Consider the following 19,817-nt stretch of genomic DNA (forward strand, 5'->3'; position numbering starts at 1 on the left):
ACAATACTGGCTATTTTCTTTCTTTGTATTTTTGACCCAATACTATTACCATATTCCAAGAACAGGTTTTGAATGTCCACTTCATATAAGATGTCCACTTTGTTCAGTTATTTTTTTTTTAATTTGCAAAGATGATTTAGTAGATGACTGAGCCCACTACTTGTTGAATTGTCCCATTTACAAGAAAATAAGACTGATATCAACCACAGCTTCTTGTCAGCACTTGATTGGATCCAGACTGCCCATGGATGGAACTCTGCCCATGGGACACTCTACAGGGGAGACAGTAGTTTCTCCTGAAGCCCCTATTCCTGCCCTTCTGAAATGCTGCTCCAGAAGGCCAGAGGACCCTCAGGAATAGTACAGGAGTGGCACTGGCAGCAACTGGGGTAACTGGCAAAGATTACCCCCCCTTCCTTCAGCAGGAGTCTACTGGTTCTCAGACTCTTCCACAAATGCAGGAGTTAGTCTGGATCCAACCCACTGTTTTTTACTCAACTCAACAAAAAAGTTGAATTTCTCTTGGCTAACAGTAGCTGATTAATAACTAAAAACCTGGCTTTATTTGTCCTTACAATGAAAAACATATTCCATTTAAAGTCTCTTCCCTGCACCTGAGCATGTGTGATGTATCATTTTAATGATTAACTCTGTACATTTTAGTACATGTTTTCCTGTTTATTTAATCATGATTTATGTCGTGACCTGTCATTTTGTAAGTACAGTTTTCCGATTTTATTTTTGTACTGGTACTCGTCACCCCTAGGGCAGATCTACATGGTATGACTTCCATATGTACGCTACATGAAATCACTTAGTGAATGACATTTGTTATCACTTGGCGAGTTGGTTGTACATAGCAGCTCACCATAAGATTGTGAATTTTTAAAAAAGCTCACACATCCAGTGAGAAGGGTTTGCAGTGAAACTGTTTAAAGCTGCCTCTAAATGGTGGCCATAATGCATAAAGTGGCCTGAAGTCAAATGTGTTAGAAGTGAGCTTGATGTCTTTAAAATTCTTCCCTTTTTACATGCATTTTTGCCAGCCTTACATTCTGTAGTGTGATGTTATTGTGTTTCATGGTTATTAGTTATTTCTCTTGTGAATTTTGCTGCTGTGTGGTGTTGGAGAGGTTTGTGGATACCATGGACTGTGAAAAAGACAAATAATTGGGAGTTAGAACAAATTCAACCAGAACTATCATTAGAAGCTAAAATGATGAAACTGAGGTTATCCTACTTTGGACACATAATGAGAAGACGTGATTCACCAGAATAGACAGTAATGCTAGGAAAAACAGAAGGGAGTAGAAAAAGAAGGAGGCCAAACAAGAGATGGATTGACTCCATAAAGGAAGCCACAGACCTGAACTTACAAGATCTGAACAGGGTGGTTCATGACAGATGCTCTTGGAAGTCTCTGATTCATAGGGTCGCCATAAGTCGTACTCTACTTGAAGGCACATAACAACAAAGCAACTTTGGGCACTTTGTATAGAAGAGTGGGGTACAAACGTGACAAATTATTTACTTATATTTATTTTGAACTCTTGCCAAATACCTTTAAACTGCTATGTAATAACGTTGCTTCTGTTTATTTCTTTTTTGACAGATGATAGCATTTCTGCAGCAAGTACATCCGATGTCCAAGACCGCCTTTCAGCTCTTGAACTGAGAGTGCAGCAGCAAGAGGATGAAATCACAGTGCTGAAAGCAGCTTTGGCTGATGTATTAAGACGTCTTGCCATCTCTGAAGATCATGTTGCATCTGTGAGAAAATCAGCACCAAGTAAAGGTAAGGCAGGCCTCTAGTGTTCATCATTTGTTCATCACTAATTCTGCAGGCGTTTATCAGCTTAAAATATTTCTTTAACCTCCCTTTATCAAAAGGTTTGAGATAGTGTATGAAGGTGTGAAGAAAAACCTAATTTACACCACACGCACACATTTTAAAGCCAACCTGCCAACATAGAAATATCCAGAGTCTGTTCATTGGTCCACCTAGGTCAGTAGAGTCCGCAATGACTAGCAGCGGCTCTCCAGGGTTTCAGACCATATGAGTCTGAATGTATTTTATTAATGTCCTTAAAGGTTAATGTTATAGTGTTATTTGGGTAGTGGCAACCAAGAGTTACATCAGTAGGACTGATAGGTTCCCAAGGAGCTTAGTCTGATATCAAACTAAAGCCACATTTGTGTCCTACATTTAAAGCAGTATTATGCCAAAGAATCCTGGGAACTGTCATTTATTAAGGGTGCTGAGAGTTGTTAGGAGATCTCTATTCCCCTCACAGAACTACAGTTCCTAGAGTGGTTTAACGATCAGTTCCTTTGTCCATGAAGCTTTGGGAATCATAACTCTGTGAGGGAAATGGGGTCTCCTCTCAGCACCCTGAAAATTGCACTTTCCAGGATTCTTTGAAGAGAAGCTATGCTTTAAATGCAAGGTGCAGATGTGGCCTAAGTCATACTCAAAGTAGACACATTGAAACTGAGTATTGTCAATGCTGGATAGCACTCTGTTTATGGCCTTGACTACACACACATTCTGTAGCAGTTAACAGCAGGCTCTGTACAGGCAAGATGATGTGGAAGTTCCCTCAGGGCAGAAAGTCTGAAAGCCACTGATACCTGTTCTCTGAGACAGCCTTCCCCAACCTGGTGCTCTCCAGATGTTTTGTACTACAATTCCCAATATCCCAGCCATCACGGCTATTGTCAGACTATATGTTATATTCAACATCATGCTAAGGCAACAGGACATTTTCCCCCTCCCCCCACACCCCCTAAGTCTGTTCTAGGGGTTCCCCTAACCCTCTGGAGTAGATTTGGGAATGGCACAGGGGTGCATGGAGAAAGAGAGGGGGGAAGTCCTGTTGGGCAAGCAGACATCATTCTGCTCACACAATTATTTAGTTGAATACAATCCTATTTGTCCTTCTAGCTGGGTATTGTCTATTCTGACTGTCAATTGGCTCTCCAGGGTCTCAGACAGGGATCTTTCCTAGCATACCTGGAGATTCTGAGGCTTGACCTTCTACATTCAAAGCATGTACTCTACAGCTGAATTATGTCCCGTGCCCATATAATAATGGGGAAAGTTTGCAGTGAAGAAAACAAAAGGAAGGGAAGAGATTGCAAAACATTTTGCAAGTGCATTTTAAATTCAGATTTTTTTTTCTAAAGAAGTAACTTTCTTGTGCAAGCTAACCACAAATTGGCAGCTGTTTTACCTGTGCACTATAATATTTAGCAGTGGCAAGAAATGCTGCGCCAGACAGTTAGAAATACATATTGGCTATATTCTATTGTCATCTTTGGAAGCAGATAATAACTTTTCCAAGAAACTGTTTCATAGCACCAAGAAAGCTTTACTACAAGGGTAAGTGCTAGTTCCTCATTACTGCTAGTTTGGATGATGCATCTGACTCCTCTAATAGCATAGGAAGGAAATACCTTGCAAACAGTAATCAAATGCATTTTGCGGTATGGTGCAAAACACTGTCACCACACTATGTCTCTTTGCTGTAGGTGTTGCTAAATATAGTCAAAATATTTGAGAGGAGCTGCCAAAGTTAACCACTCTCCCCCCAAAATGAAAACATGAGCAATATTTATTCAGCCCAATAACCACTTATGAAAATGTTAAAAAACACTAGAACTTTGCTGTAGTTAAGATAGTCAGAAGGTGGTACAGATCAATATTTTGTAATTAAGGGATGCACTTTTTATTTCCTGCCATGTATGAGTGTTAAAATGACATTTGTATGCATTCCCAATTCTGATTCTCCAGCTTAATCAGATGAAGTGCGGATTGCTTTTTATCCATTCAACCTTCCTATTTTTTGACTTCTGGATTTAAACATATTTTTGATTTGCATTTTGGCCACCCTGGGTTCCTGCTGGGAGGAAGGGCGGGATACAAATTAATTAAATAAATAAAGTAAATATTTATCTCTCCCTACCCTAAAGCATTGGGGTGGTTTACAGTACATTCAAAACCAAAAATAAAGATGTCAATTAGAGATGGGATTTGCATTTCGGTGCAGGTTCAGTTTTCTCCCTGTTGAACTTCCGGTACCATATCATTGGCGATCAATTTTTGCTACTTGTGATAAATATCAGTTTGTTTTTTTCCGCAAAAATATTGCTATTAATATCAATATTTTTTAAAATACTGATTTTTCATAGATCTTAAAAATACAAATATTTTGAGGGAAATATCAATATTAATATCAATATTTTTGAGGCATTTTTTAATAAAATCTGCTTCAGCCACAGAAAACTGCTAGAAGAAAATCTGATCCATAAGGACAAAAAAAGTGAATAAATAGGAAATCCTGTGGCAGATTCTAATTTTGTGAAATTCGAGCACGTTCCTAATGACAATACAACCAATAAGCATAAAAATAAAACCCAATCAGACTATACCAAGTAGTTGCCACTAAAGTTATTTGAGGTGATCCAAACAAAAGTTATCTGAGGGGTAGTGTGCTATTCATGTGCACGTGTACACACACCCTCCCCCCTTTGGGACTTCACATTCAACCTTGCAGAATGGCAGGCTCCCCACCAGATGAGTGATGCCAGTGACACCCCGAGGGTGGCAGGCAGTAGAGACCTCCACCCCATCCAGATCCCCCAATTGGCATGGCTGATAAGGGGTTTGAATTGCAGCCTTAGATGTTGACATGGTGAGAATAAGATATACACAGTGAAATGAAGTGGGATATCATTTCCTTTGTGACCTTCATGCCTAATCTTTTTCTTTGTTAGTAAGACATCACACAAAGAACTCAGTTACACATGTGTGGAATGTTGAGATTCTATGTATGCAGACATTTTCTACTGTATAGTATACTGTAATGCAAATTGTAATGTATACCATTTCCATGACTTATTTCATTCTCAATGTGTGTTTGTCTCCATTTATATCACACCACTCCAAGAAATAACATTCCATGTTTTGCTACTTGGCTTAACAGAGCCTAAAAAAAAGGACTTAGTACACTTTCTCCTTCCAAAGACTGGCAAATGTTCAAAGCTCACTGAATAAGTGCTATGTTCCTGAAATCATGGAACCTTGTCATTCCCTATCACAAAGGTCCAATTTTAGACATACAAAGTTATTGATATTGTTTGATAGCGCTACCAACAGAGACTCTGATAGGAATTGCCAAGTACTTGAAATCAAAGGGAAGATATAGGAGTAAAGTGATTCAATATATATATTAGAAAGAAATGTAAACTATAAAGTGTATAATCCTTTACTGAACATAGTGGGACTTAATTCTGAACAAACATGTGGAGGATAGCATTGTTAGTTGGAAGGTTGAACATTTGACTTGACTTGAGGCAACTTCTCCATGCAAGATGGATGTAACCTGAGTATTTCCATCACTCAAATACATAATTTTGCAGGAGTGTATAGATGGAATGGTAAACAGTCTGGTGGCTGGAATGGAATTCATAGTGCTGCGTATTGAGAAATATTTTGTGTAAATTGTATTACTTTACATCATGGCTAGAAATGGGAGAGAATATCCGCTAAATTGGACTTTGTACCGGATTCCAACTGAATTTGTCAGTCTGCTATCTTTTTGGACTGGCACTAATTTTTTGCAGTGGGCCGTGATGGTAATCAGCACATTTTTTTTAATTCCCCCTCAATTTTACTTAATTCGTAATTTCATCTAAGTTGATGCATTCGTAACAGTGTGTAGGTGTGATAAATAGGAAAAAATAAACCACACGTGATCATTTACATAGGCATTTATGTTAAAAATGATGCAGTTTTCTTTTTGCAACCAAAAAACCGATCGAATCTGCAAGCTCCAAAGCAAGTGGGAACAAAAAAAGGGTGGATCAGGATGGAACAATGGGTTATTGGAATAGAAGCGGTTCGGAACTAGGAAGCCAACCCCATCCCTAATCCCTAATCCCTAATCATGGCTACTCATAACTTACAAGATTGATAGTCAGGTTAAGAATTCCCACGTATTACTATCTGGTAGAATATTAGTGAACTCATTCAAATTAATCCTGTGACAATACTTTCTTTTATTTACTTACAACAATGAAAGTTGCTGTACATATGCATGTACAGTAAAACTGCAAGTACCATATAATAATCACTAACACAATGTATTTCAAAGTGTAAGAAGATAAAATGCTTTATTTCCATGCCAAACAACCATTAACATTCAGAGAGGGTAGATAAGAGTGGGAAAGTAAATTAATAACAAAAGAGCACATTACTCCAAATAAAAGCAGAACTGCATCCTGGATATAGAGATTCCATTTCTCTATGAATTTTTCTCCCCATCTTCTTACTCCTATCATATTTTGTAAGTTTAGTCATGTAGGTCAGTGTTTGTTAAACAGTCGGCGTCGGCCCACTTTCAGGTGGGCATCAGTGCCACAGCCTGCCCAGAGCCTCCTCACTTGTCTGCCCTGTCTCCTAGCTATGCCTAGCCTTTTCATTGGAGCAATGACAGCAACGACAATGCATGTTGAGTAAAAGTGTCTGGGAGAGAGGGGAGGAAGAAAGGTCTGTGAGGAAAAGGCCAGAGGAGGTATTGAAGGAAATTAGAAAGTGAGGTTCAAGGTTAATGTAGAAGTGGAGTAGTGAGGAAAGCTCTTATAGGAGGAAATGTAAAAGGACCAGAGGAGAGGCATGAAAGAAAGTGGCAGCTTTGGTAGGGAGGGGAGAAAGGAATAAGGTATGAGTTGAGTGTGAAAGGAGCATGCGAGATGAAATTGTAGGAGATGGGTAAAAATACTTTAGAGGCATGGGGGGGGATAGAATAGGCCTTCTTTAGAGCCTCTGAATCAGCAGGTTCTGCCTAAAATTGAGAGTCTGTCAGATTACATCCAGAGTAAATATCTGTACTTACCTTGAGAAAAGCTCCTTGCCGCAAGGAAACACTATGGTAAAGCATTGAGCAATTTCCAGGGATGGATTAGATATCAGTAGTAGACAATGTCAGTAATTGCCAGGTGGTTACTCCAAACTCTTGTCTCCATCTGCCACCCTGTTATGAGTGGTGGGCTTCAGTAATTTTCAGCCATCTCCAGTGGCCCCAGTGTAGGTCTTGTCCCATATACTTGTGCATCGTTCCTCAATAGAAGGAAGGTTGTTCTTGCATCTGTAGCTGATAGGACATACATGCCACAGTTTAATAGACATAGTATTATGTCTGTTTTGGCTGGTGCTGTTATACCTTTCACAAAGCCTAGCAGAGTGATCAGCAGATCCAGTGGAAAGCTGTGTAGTGCCTAAGAGGTCCAGAGGATTTTCTTTTTAAGTTAAAAGCTTTTAACTTTTTTTAAAAAATTGTCCCTGATAACATTTTAAAAAAATACTCCAGGCCACCCTGCAGGCAATCTCCTGCCCAGCCACTCATCTTGGAAAGCTCCAAGAATGTCTTCCTGACGTCCTCCTATGGGCTTTCTGGTCAGTGCAAGAAGCTCAGAAGTGCCCTAGAGCATCATGGAGCTTTTTTTGGGGGGGGAGAGTTAAAGCAAGAAGACCTCATAATGTGTTTAAGGTAAGAGCAAGAAGAATAGCCAAAGTCTGCCATCTCTCCCCTCAAACATGTTGCTATAATTTGGCCGTCCACCCCCCATAAAACTGGCAGAAAAAAAGCAGTCCTGCATTTGCAGGAGGTGAAGAGTTTCATAAATGGATGGGGTTTACCACAGCATTATTTCAGTTGTCTCTAGTGATCAAGGAGTTAATATACTGTGGGTGTCAAAAAAGTACTTTGCATCTTGTTTAAGGCAAGCCAAACAGCAATGAAAATAATGCGTTGGCTGAAGCTTATAATGCTGCTCAGGAAACGCTTTTTGAGAAAGTAAGATGATACTGTAAGAGGATTTGTGACAAGCGCATGAAGATTACATTTATAAAAGCAAGTTTGTTGTTTTAAGAGCCATTAGCAGCATTCTAATGCCTTTTTTATTATTGGAAGCAGTTACATAGAAATCCTTATTCCAAAGTAAAAAAGCATAATAAAGGTTTGGGCTGTTAATTACAGGAGCACTAGGCTGTTTCGGGTTCCTAAGAATCAGATGAAACAGACCTACAAATAGGATGGAAGCATGTTGAGCGTTGTGGGCCATAATGAAAATATATACTATACTCAAGGCCAAATGCTTGCTTGTTGGTTGGTTTTTAATTTTAATAGTATTTGCATGTATCCCTTGGTTGCAAAGCCACCAGTGTGTTATATTCATTCTCCTTGGAGGTCATTGTGCTGGCTATTTCTAGTAGCAACGTAAGAGCTCAATTCAGACCTCACCAAACCATTGTTTGCATGAAACATAGTTTAGAACCCAAACCTTGATTTGAGCTTCCAAACTATAAGACAAACCACAGTTTATAACTATTTTGTCTACTTTGGTTTTCCATCTGCTCAACTCTTCTGCCTGTGGACAAAACTTTAACATGGAGCTAAAGCAATGGCTGTACCTGCCAATTCAGATATCAGTCATACCAACCATAGTTAAATTTTATTTGCCATGGTTTGGCATGATGTCCAAATGTGCCAAAAGAAAGAAGGCAGATTTATTCACAGACTGCTTAAAAACTAGCCTAGCTATTTAGCTGATTGGAAGAACTGACCGTTCTGTTTCTATTAAATCCATCAAACAAAGCAGATGAGACTTTTGAAAAGAGTCAGCAAATGAAAGAATTTCTATTTTGCAGAATCACAGCAGCAAAACTGATTATGGGAGCAAGTGCCTTTTCAGTTATCCAGATGTCATTGTGACTTTTGGTCTGTGTTATGTAGAAACAAAATGTATTTGAAAAACACTAGGAAAAACTGAATGGGTTAGAAATTTATATCCCCCCCAAAAATGAGAAAACACATTTGAACAAAAAATAAATAAATCAGTTATTGGTTCAGATTTTTCAATATGGCATGTAACCAAAATTGGGTACAAATACTGTGATTAGGAAAGATATTTGAAGATTCTAAAGCAGCTGTACATTTTTCATAAAGTGCACCTTACAGGCTGAAATCATTGCAGCCAGTTTATGTTTGCACTGAAAATATGTTTTAAAAATAGAAAGCAGGAATCTTTGACAGAACATTAAGTTGACAGTAGGGGGTCTTCCAGAAAGCTGTCTGGCAAATCACTGAAGTTGGTCTAGGTCCAACAAGATTTCAAAGTGATTCATGCATGATTAGCCAGTTACCCAAGTCCAGATTGGGGAATCTTGGTGGTCTGGCCACTATTCAAGCTACCATTGTGGCTGAGTGTACAGTCTAGACCTGCCTTTTACCTCATTGACTGAACATTGTAAGGGCAGCAAGGGGTTCCTTCCTATAAGTTCTGTGGATTGGCTCAACAGCCAAAACAGATCCACAAGTATTCTGTGATGGTACCCACAAAGCCGCCTTGCTCGTTGTCAACAAACCAGTTGGAAGGTACAGAAAATACTGTGAATTTCACAAGTACAAATGTCAGATTTCTGAACGTCAAAAATGTGGTTTTTATCAGCCTTGCCCAGGACTCAAGATGTCCTGGACTCCAACTCCCATCAGCTCCAGCATGGCAATGGTCAGGAGTTATGGGAATTGTTGTCCAACATCTGGGGGCACCAAGTTGGTGGAGGCTGGTTTTTTATTATTGTTTGCCTAATTCAGCACACAGAATTTCACTATATTAACAGTTGTGTAAGCTTGTTCTCGGGAGCCAGTGTGGTGTAGTGGTTAAGGTGTTGGACTACTATCTAGGAGACCAGGGTTCGAATCCATGAAGCTCACTGGGTGACCTTGGGCCAGTAACTTCCTCTTAGCCTCAGAGGGAGGCAATGGTAAACCCCCTCTGAATACCGCTTACCATGAAAACCCTATTCATAGGGTCGCCCATAAGTTGGAATTGACTTGAAGTCCATTTCATTTTCAAGCTTGTTCTCACAGGTTTCCTGAGGATGCAAAAAAAAAAAAAAGCCACTGCCTCCTTTTCCCCCTTTGGCATGGGCTCACCTAGCCAGGCTGCGGCTCCCCGTTCCATGTTCCTTTTGCAGGTCTGGGCAGGTGGGTCTCCCTTCGGCCTCCACCCCTCACCAGCGGCCTCCCTCCTGCGTCACTGGCTGCGGCAAGGGTGTCCTCTTCTTTCTCATAGGCTGGCGGTGTGCTTAGGGCACATGCGGTGGCAGTGTTGGTGGTGCGATGGTGGGGCAGCTCACTTTGCCGGCCAACGTCCTGGAGCTGCTGGATTCGAAGTGCAGGGCTGAGCAGGGCCTTGACAGCCCCGATTCCGGGCTGCCCCCCCCAGCCCAAACCCTGGCAGTTGGCTATCCTTGGCTGCCGCCGGCTTGGAGCAGAGAGTCTCCAATGCTCTGCCGGAGCCAGAGAGCGCTGCTACCAAGCCATTTCCCAAGGGTACCTCCTCTCAGCATGTTGCTCCCCGGTTGCCCTCTGTCCTTCAGCAAAGTAGTGGAGTTGATCTTTTACCACCCAAGGGTGTAATATACACGTTTTCAGTGAAATATGACTCTGAGACACACTTCATTAATAATATTTATATGGCGATGGCGCTTGGGTTGTCCTCTTGCAACCAAAAGGTTGCGTTCCCGACAGCACATGGTGCAGTTACAAAGCCAAAGTACGCTTTGAGCCACGCCCCAGACCCAGGAGTTTCGCCAGCACCACTATCGTCTAACCCAAGCTCCCAAAGACTGTGTACACCACCACACTGGATTACAATTGCCAAACATTTGTGTGGAAATTCTTGTTCAGCATGGAGCTTGAATCGACTGGGAGTGATAATGATCCTGATGATTGCTGACTACACACACTGTCTCTCTGTGTCTGCCTATCTGTCTATCTCTACTGCTGCAACGTGTGTTCCTGTTGCATCGTAAACTCTTCACCAGATGAAAGTTGATGAAACCCTCAGTAGTCTTGCCATTTGAATGAACTAGCTACCTCTCTTCCAGGGTGCATCTTCAGCCTTAAGGATCCTATTGGCCTGCCCTTAAATTTTTGTCTACTGGAATGTAAAACATTTTCCTCAAGGATGCTTTTCTACTTTCTTTGTAATCACTGTCCTTGTCTCTTCCTTGTATGTGGTGAAAATAAGGAGAATCTTTTCAAAGACAAAAGTAGCTTGTTTTTACGGAAGGATCATCCTCAAAAGTTTGATAACGATTATGGTTTTTACGGAAGAGGAGGAACCTGGGACGACGGCCTTCAAGCAGAAACGATCCTTGAATTGGCCATTTGTATTAATGAAGCCATTTAGTTGTTCCTGCGTGAAATAACTGTATATATAAAACTCTTTTTCCATCTAAAATGCATAATTTATTTTTACTCTTCACAGGATCTCACTTATTACTTTACTATGTGTTAAAACACAAATGTTTTTGCCAGGGTGGGCTAGCTGGTGGGCATATCACAGTTTTAGATTGATGTTGCTCTTTAAACCTTACCAACAATAGCCTCTATGCCTGTGTTATTCTTTTAAGGAAGGCTTTGAGGAAATGAATCAGACCAGTTATTAAAAGTGGCTTTGCATCAAAGCACAAAAAACACTAGGTTATCAGTCTTTCAGATATGTTTTATATCAAATGTTTTACGTAATTCACTATGGACTTGCCTAACTGTTGGGTCCTGTTTAGATCATTCTTACAATAGTAGAGTTGGAAGGCCAGAGAGTTCATCCCCCCCCCGCTCAATCCAGAAATCTTTACCTTGATCAGAACTTTAAAGATTTTTGGACACTATAAATGTTTTGAAACCTTTGGAGTTGCTTTTAAAAAAATTATTTGATTTTAAATTGCATTGCTTTAACTGTTCTATGTTTTCCACCCTCGGCTCCCTTTGGGAGGAAGGGAGGGATAGAAATTCAATAAAGAAAGAAATAATAAAGAAATAAAAATCTGCTTATGCAAACTAGCAATCTACAATTCCTGTTTTGTTTCTTCATTTCATCAGTTGCCTTAAAAGAGATATGTACGCGCTCTGTGAAGTACTAAGCTGGTATGTTAGTATGAGCAAAAAAATATGAAATACTAAGTTCAGTTTTATTTCCTCATTTGCACTGAAGGTTTCAGATCTCACTGCATCATCAGACACTGAAGACTCAAAAGTCTGTTTCTTTAAAGTTGATTTATCAGTGTTGAGTGTGGTCTTGTCTTGTTTTCTTTTGCTGAAGTAATTTTAATTAATCTGTCTTCTCCCTTTGTTTGGAAAGTACATTTTGTCTTGCACCTTTAGTGAAGCCTGGAAGCCTAGAACCTTAATATACTATTTCTAATATTGTTTCTCATGTCTATCTTGTCACATGTTGTTGCTGTGTTTCTCTGTCCATGTGTGTGGGTTACAGATGTACCAAGAAGAATATGTGTATACTTTTTAAATGTGCTGCAGGTAAATTACACTTATGCCGGAGGTACTACTTGGTTTATTGCATATGTCTCTTTTCCCCAGCCTGAGGCAAGCCCAAGGCAGCTCATAGCAGACAGCAAACAACAATAAAATTACAACAAAATATCAGAATGAAAGTCAATATATCCGTATAGAATAAATCCAAACATAAAATAAGTCAAATCCAAATTAATGTCAAAATTAAGATTCTCAGATTAAGCCTATTAAATCCAAGAATTCATTCAGCAAAGGTCTTTAGAGCCCCCCATCCTATGCCACCCATACTTAGCCTCTTTTGCACTGGGAGGTGCTTCTGTTGTTGTTGTGTGCCTTCAAGTCTACTACGACTTATGGCGACCCTATGAATCAGCTATCTCCAACAGCATCTGTCGTGAACCACCCTGTTCAGATCTTGTAAGTTCAGGTCTGTGGTTTCCTTTATGGAATCAATCCATCTCTTGTTTGGCCTTTCTCTTTTTCTACTCCCTTCTGTTTTTCCCAGCATTGTTGTCTTTTCTAGTGAATTATGTCTTCTCTTTATGTGTCCAAAGTATGATAACCACAGTTTCATCATTTTAGCTTCTAATGATAGTTCTGGTTTAATTTGTTCTAACACCCAATTATTTGTCTTTTTCGCAGTCCATGGTATGCGCAAAGCTCTCCTCCAACACCACATTTTAAATGAGTTGGTTTTTCTCTTACCCGCTTTTTTCACTGTCCAGCTTTCACATCCATACATAGAGATCAGGAATACCATGGTGTGAATTATCCTGACATTGGTGTTCAGTGATACGTCTTTGCATTTGAGGACCTTTTCTAGTTCTCTCATAGCTGCCCTCCCCAGTCCTAGCCTTCTTCTGATTTCTTGACTATTGTCTCCATTTTGGTTAATGACTGTGCCAAGGATAATCCTTGACAAGTTCATTGTCCTCATTGTCAACTTTAAATTTGCATAAGTCTTCTGTTGTCATTACTTTAGTCTTTTTGACATTTAGCTGTAGTCCTGCTTTTGTGCTTTCCTCTTTAACTTTCATCACCATTCGTTTTAAATCATTTCTCGTTTCTGCTAATAGTATGGTATCGTCTGCATATCTTAAATGATTGATATTTCTCCCTCCAATTTTCACACCTCCATCTTGGTCCAATCCTGCTTTCCGTATGATATGTTCTGCGTATAGATTAAATAAATAGGGTGAAATACACCCCTGTCTCACACCCTTTCCGATGGGGAACCAATCAGTTTCTCCATATTCTGTCCTTACAGTAGCCTCTTGTCCACAGTATAGGTTGCGCATCAGGACAATCAGATGCTGTGGCACCCCCATTTCTTTTAAAGCATTCCGTAGGAGGTGCCTCTGCTGGGTGCAAATCTCTGTAAGACAGGACCTCTAGACATCCACCTGCTTACTCTGATGTTAGCTTAAATCCAGATGTTAGTGTTTAATGGTGGGGCTCTCTAGCCTCAGCTGTTCCTCCTGTTGGCCCAGTTTGTTTGCTTGTTGCATTTATATTCTTCCCTTCCTCGCAGTAGGAGCCCAGGGCGGCAAACAAAAACACTAAAAACATTCTAAAACATCTTAAAAGCAGACTTTAACATCTTCAAAAACATATTTTTAAAAAAAGCTTTAAAAACTCCTTAAAAAGCAATTCCAGCACACACGCAGCCTAGAATAAGGTCTCTACTTAAAAGTCTTGTTGAAAGAGGAAGGTCTTCAGTAAGTGCCAAAAAGATAACAGAAATGGTGCCTGCCTAATATGTAAGGGGAGGGAATTCCAAAGGATAGGTGCCACTACACAAAAGGTCCGCTTCCTGTGTTGTGTGGAACAGATCTTCTGATAAGATGGTATTCGCAGGAGGTGCTCATCTGCAGAGCTCAGTGATTGACTGGGTATATAAGGGATAAGATGGTCTTTCAGGTATCTTGGTCCCAAGCTGTATAGGGCTTTGTACACCAAAACCAGAACCCACAATGCCTCTGCCTTGCTAGGATTCAGACTCAGTTTATTGGCTCTCATCCAACCCACCACCGAGTCCACGCAGCGGTCCAGGGCTTGCATGGCCTCTCCCGATTCAGATGTTACAGAGAAATAGAGCTGGGTATCATCAGTGTACTGCTGACACCTCGCCCCAGATCTGATGACCGCTCCCAAGGGCTTCATATAGATGTTAAACAGCATGGGGGACACCCAAAGTACAATTGCCAGGGGGCTGAAAGACAGTCGCCCAATGCTGTTCTCTGAAAAGGACCCTGGATATAGGATTGGAACCTCTGTAAAACAGTGCTTCCAATACCCATCTTACCAAGGATAGGATACCATGGTCAATGGTATCAAAAGCCGCCGAGAGAACAAGTAAAAATAACAGGATTGCACTCCTGTCCTTTTCTCTATAAAGATCATCCATCATGGTGACCAAGGCTGATTCAGTCCCATAGCTAGGCCTCAACCCAGACTGGAATGGGTCAAGATAATCTGTTTCATCCAAAAGTACTTACAATTGCTGCATCACAACCCTCTCAATCACCTTCCCTAAAAGGTGATTTGCAACCAAGCAGTAATTGTCAGAAACCACTGGGTCCAGGGTGGGCTTCTTCAGGAGCAGTTGGATCACCATCTCTTTCAGGGTGGCTGGAACCACTCCCTCCTGCAATGATGCATTGCCCACACCCTGGATCCACTCAGTCATACCCCCTTGGCAAACTTTAATAAGCCAAGTTTTTTTGAGGAGGCATGATGTAGTAGAAATGGGGGAGTTCAATTATCCTGATATGTTGGGAGACAAATTCTGCCAAACACTGCTCCTCCAAGAAATTTCTGACTTGTGTTGGAGATAACTTCCTCCTACTGAAAGTGGAGGAAGCAACCAGAGGATCAGCTATCCTGGACTTGATTCTAAGCAATAGAGATGAATTGGTGGATGAAGTGGCAGTTACGGGAACTCTGGGGAAAAGTGACCACACCATACTTGAATTCTTGATTTTAACAGAAGCAAAAGCTGAGAGTAGCCATACGCGGCACCCTGGACTTCAGGAAAGCTGATTTTAATAAACTCGGAACAATTGTAAGTACGGTTGCATGGCAAGCAACCCTAATGAGAAAAAGAGTCCAAGATGGGTGGGAGTTTCAAGAAAAGGAAATTCTAAAAGCGCAATGGCAAGAAATTCCAACAAGGACAAAAGGGGGAAAACAGCAGAAGAAGCCAATGTGGCTTCACAAAAAGCATCGAGATGACCTGAAAACAAAAAAGGACACATACAGGAAGTGGAAAGAAGGCCAGGCCACAAAGGAAGAGTACAGGCAGGTATCATGGAATTGCAGGGATGGTGTCAGGAAGGCTAAAGCTGAGAATGAGCTAGGGTTACTGAGAGACGCTAAAGACAACAAAAAAGCTTTCTTCAGGTACGTCCATAGTAAAAGACAGAGAAAAGAAATAGTGGCACAGCTACTCAATGAGGAAGGCAAAATGATCACAGATGACAAAGAAAAGGCAGAAGTGCTCAATTCCTACTTTGGCTCAGTCTTCTCCCAAAAAAGGGTCTATGACCCTCCCGGGAAACATGAAGTAGAAGGGGCAGGATTGGAGCTTGAGATTGATAGACAAACGGTCAAGGAATACCTAATCACATTGAACAAGTTCAAATTGACAGGACCCGATAAACTGCATCCTAGAGTGTTGAAGGAACTGGTTGAAGAACTCTCAGAATTGCTGTCTGTTATCTTTGTGAAATCATGGAGGACTGGTGAAGTGCCAGATGACTGGAGAAGAGCTAATGTTGTCCCTATCTTCAAAAAAGGCAAAAAGGAGGAACTGGGGAACTACAGACCAGTCAGCCTAACATCAATCCCTAGAAAAACTCTGGAGCAGATTATAAAGCAGTCAGTCTGTAAGCACCTTGAAAATAATGCAGTGATTACTAGGAGCCAACATGGATTTATGAAGAACAAATCCTGCCAAACTAATCATCTCAATTTTTGATCAGGTAACCTCCCTTGTAGACTGTGGGAAAGCTGTGGAGTTAATATATCTCAACTTCAGCAAAGCTTTTCACAAAGTGCCCCATGATATTCTGATTAGCAAACTAGTTAAATGTGGGCTGGATGGAACAACTATCAGGTGGATCCACAGTTGGCTCCAGAATCGTACTCAAATATCAATGGTTCCTTCTCAAACTGGGCGGAAGTAACGAGAGGGGTACCACAGGACTTGATCCTGGGCCCCGTGCTCTTCAACATTTTTATTAACGACTTGGATGAGGAGGTACAGAGCATGCTTATCAAATTTGCAGATGATACAAAATTGGGGGGCACAGCTATTACCGTGGAAGACAGAAACAAAATTCAAAGGGACCTTGATAGACTGGAGCATTGGGCTGAAAACAACAGAATGAAATTCAACAGGGATAAATGCAATGTTCTACACTTAGGAAAAAGGAACCAAATGCACAGTTATAAGATGGGGGATACTTGGCTCAGCAGTACGACTTGTGAGAAGGATCTTGGAATTGTCATTGATCACAAGCTGAATATGAGCCAACAGTGCGATGTGACTGCAAAAAAGGCAAATGCTATATTAGGCTGCATTAACAGAAGTATAGTTTCCAAATCACGTGAAGTATTAGTTCCCCTCTATTCAGCACTTATTTATTTATTTATTACATTTTTATACCGCCCCATAGCCAAAGGTCTCTGGGAGGTTTACAGCAATTAAAAACGTTAAAAACAAATATACAAATTTTAAAATGCAAAAACAATTTAAAAACACATTTTTTAAAAAAAAATTAAAAACAATTTAAAAACATATGCTAAAATGCCTGGGAGAAGAGGAAAGTCTTGACCTGGCGCCGAAAAGATAACAGTGTTGGCTCTAGGTGCACTTCGTCAGGGAGATTATTCCATAATTTGGGGACCACCACTGAGAAGGCCCTCTCCCTTGTTGCCATCCTCCGAGCTTCCTTCGCAGTAGGCACCCAGAGGAGGGCCTTAGATGTTGAGCGTAGTGTATGGGTGGGTTCATGTTGGGCGTGGCGGTCCATCAGGTATTGTGGTCCTAAGCCGTGATTAGGCCTCATCTTGAATACTGTGTCCAGTTCTGGTCTCCGCACTTCAAGAAGGATGCAGACAAACTGGAACAGGTTCAGAGGAGGGCAACAAGGATGATAGGGGACTGGAATCAAAGTCCTATGAGGAGAGACTGAAAAAACTGGGCAGAGAAGAGAAGACTGAGGGGAGATATGATAGCACTCTTCAAGTACATGAAAGGTTGTCACACAGAGGAGGGCGGGATCTCTTCTCAGTCGTCCCAGAGTGCAGGACACGGAATAATGGGCTCAAGTTGCAGGAAGCCAGATTTGGACTGGACATCAGGAAAAACTTCCTAACTGTTACAGCCATACAACAATGGAACCAATTACCTAGAGAGGTAGTGGGCTCTCCGACACTGGAGGCATTCAAGAGGCAGCTGGACAGCCATCTGTCAGGAATGCTTTGATTTGGATTCCTGCATTGAGCAGCGGTTGGACTTGATGGCCCCTTCGTACTCTACTATTCTATGATTCTGAGGGCAAGAGTTGAGAGGACACATTGCTCCACTTATCCCAATGAGGAGCAGGGATCAAATGTTATAAAGTCCTATTTACTTTTCAGGTGGCCTGGCTGCTGGGCCTCAGTGCAGGAGATATACACTAGATTCATCTGGGGTAGCAGATCAAGGGTCCTGTTTGCCCACCCCCCCATCCCTAAATATCTCAGACTTCAATCCACAAGCTAATAGCCAAAGGCCAGGAGCTTTGTCCAGGCAGCTTACCAAATACCTAGAGTGGTGGAAGGGGCAAAGCAAACTCAATTGCTGGCTTCCGGTGGTATCATTCTGATTCTATCTCCTCTTCTTCCTAGGAGAAATTAACAATCAGACAACAGGGCAAAGTTTAGATTAAAACAATGTGTACTCTATTTTTTTAAAAAAATAGGAAGTGACTATTCAGAGAAACCTTCCCCAACATAGTTGCCTCCAGATGCTGCTGGGGTAAAATTTCCATCATTAGTGACCATTGACCATGCTAGCTGGGTCTGATGATGTAGACCAAAACAACTGGAGGGCACCATGTTGGTTTGTAGAGGTAGCATTTTGTTTGGATTGGCAACCTTGAAGTTAAATCTAAGAGGTGATAGAGGAAGGAGAGATCTAATGCCAGATATGGAAAGGAAAGGGCAGCAGGCACCTGATAGACATGCATATAGCCAAATTGATTCAAAGAGAGAAGCTAGGATGGAAATGCATGTTGTTGAAAAGTAGAGGCCTAGGCTGCTTTCACACTGCACTTTATTCCGTTATGCTGATGATTTCTTACCTGGTAATTTGCTCATTATATTTGATCTTTCACAAGACGTACAAGCTAGCTCTGGAATTTTAGTGGAATGTAGTGCAAGTTTAGTACAAATTTCCATGATAAATGATGCCAGAAATAACCCGTTAGCAAGGCTGGGAATCTGGAAGATGGTAGGATTTTTTTGCTAGCTGCAGTCGCTCACATGACAGGCATCCCAGCATGCAGTGCATTCCCAACCCTTTAGTCGTGCTGGGTTTTTTTGCCTGATGAAAATTGTACCGGTATTGCAGCATCAGCGCAGATAGTAGCAGCATTTCTCACACACACCCCTGTCTTGATATAACTGAAATAATTTAAAAAGTCAGATCCTAAAGGGAGAGGGCTTGCGTGGTGATGGAAGGAGATCTTAGACCTCCTACACAGTGGGGAACAGTGCATGTGCATATAATGGGTGAGGGATGAAAACAAGCCATGTGAAAGACAGTTGTGTAAAATCCCAGTATATCGGCTGAAAAAACTGCTCTTCCTTAATGCAACAGGTACTGCAGTGTGAAAGGGATTTTAGAAATTGGACAGAAGTGCTACCTTTTTAATCCTTTAAACTAACACAGTCAGCCCCATGTGTGAAAGCAGCCCTAGAGGAATACACTGATACACTGCTATCTTTTACAGTGCGGAGTGGGAGAGACACTTCAGAGCATAGTAGTGAATCAAAAGGCTGTCCTTAACATTTAGACATCATAGCCCAGCGTATTCTTTATGAGTTATTGGAAGTCAGATCCCCTTTTTTTTTGGTAATATGCCATTTGTTGTCAACAAACAACCAGAGGAAAGGTGAGGATAGCCCGGCCCTTGTAGGTTTCCTTGAGTCCCATATTGCATGGATGAAGGAAGATTTGAATGCTACACTAGTCTTCTGGAGCCCTAACTAACCAAGTATAAAAATAAGGACGGGAGAGAGGGAACACTCGGGAAGAGGGTAGGAAAAAGGTATAAGCAAAAACTGTACAGGCTAGAATGGAACACAATGGGAGGGAACAATGAAGGCTTATAGGAGAAAATCTAAGGCATGGATTGGAGGGAAAGTTACCTAAAGTGATAGCTGGAC

At 41.2% G+C, this 19,817-nt stretch overlaps 1 protein-coding gene and 1 pseudogene across 5 annotated transcripts in view; both read left to right on the plus strand.

Annotated features, from left to right (window-relative positions):
* Positions 1 to 19,817, plus strand: part of EML4 (EMAP like 4) — a 246,461-nt gene that overhangs the window by 119,178 nt on the left and 107,466 nt on the right. For all 5 annotated transcript variants that reach the window (XM_061625362.1, XM_061625360.1, XM_061625361.1 and 2 more), the window contains exon 2: positions 1,613 to 1,795. In XM_061625362.1, the coding sequence (XP_061481346.1) occupies positions 1,613 to 1,795 (183 nt within the window). The remainder of the gene's footprint in view (positions 1 to 1,612; positions 1,796 to 19,817) is intronic.
* LOC133383855 (refilin-B-like) lies at positions 10,185 to 10,803 on the plus strand (annotated as a pseudogene).

Source organism: Rhineura floridana, chromosome 4 (genome assembly GCF_030035675.1).
Source record: "Rhineura floridana isolate rRhiFlo1 chromosome 4, rRhiFlo1.hap2, whole genome shotgun sequence".
Taxonomy (NCBI): domain Eukaryota; kingdom Metazoa; phylum Chordata; class Lepidosauria; order Squamata; family Rhineuridae; genus Rhineura; species Rhineura floridana.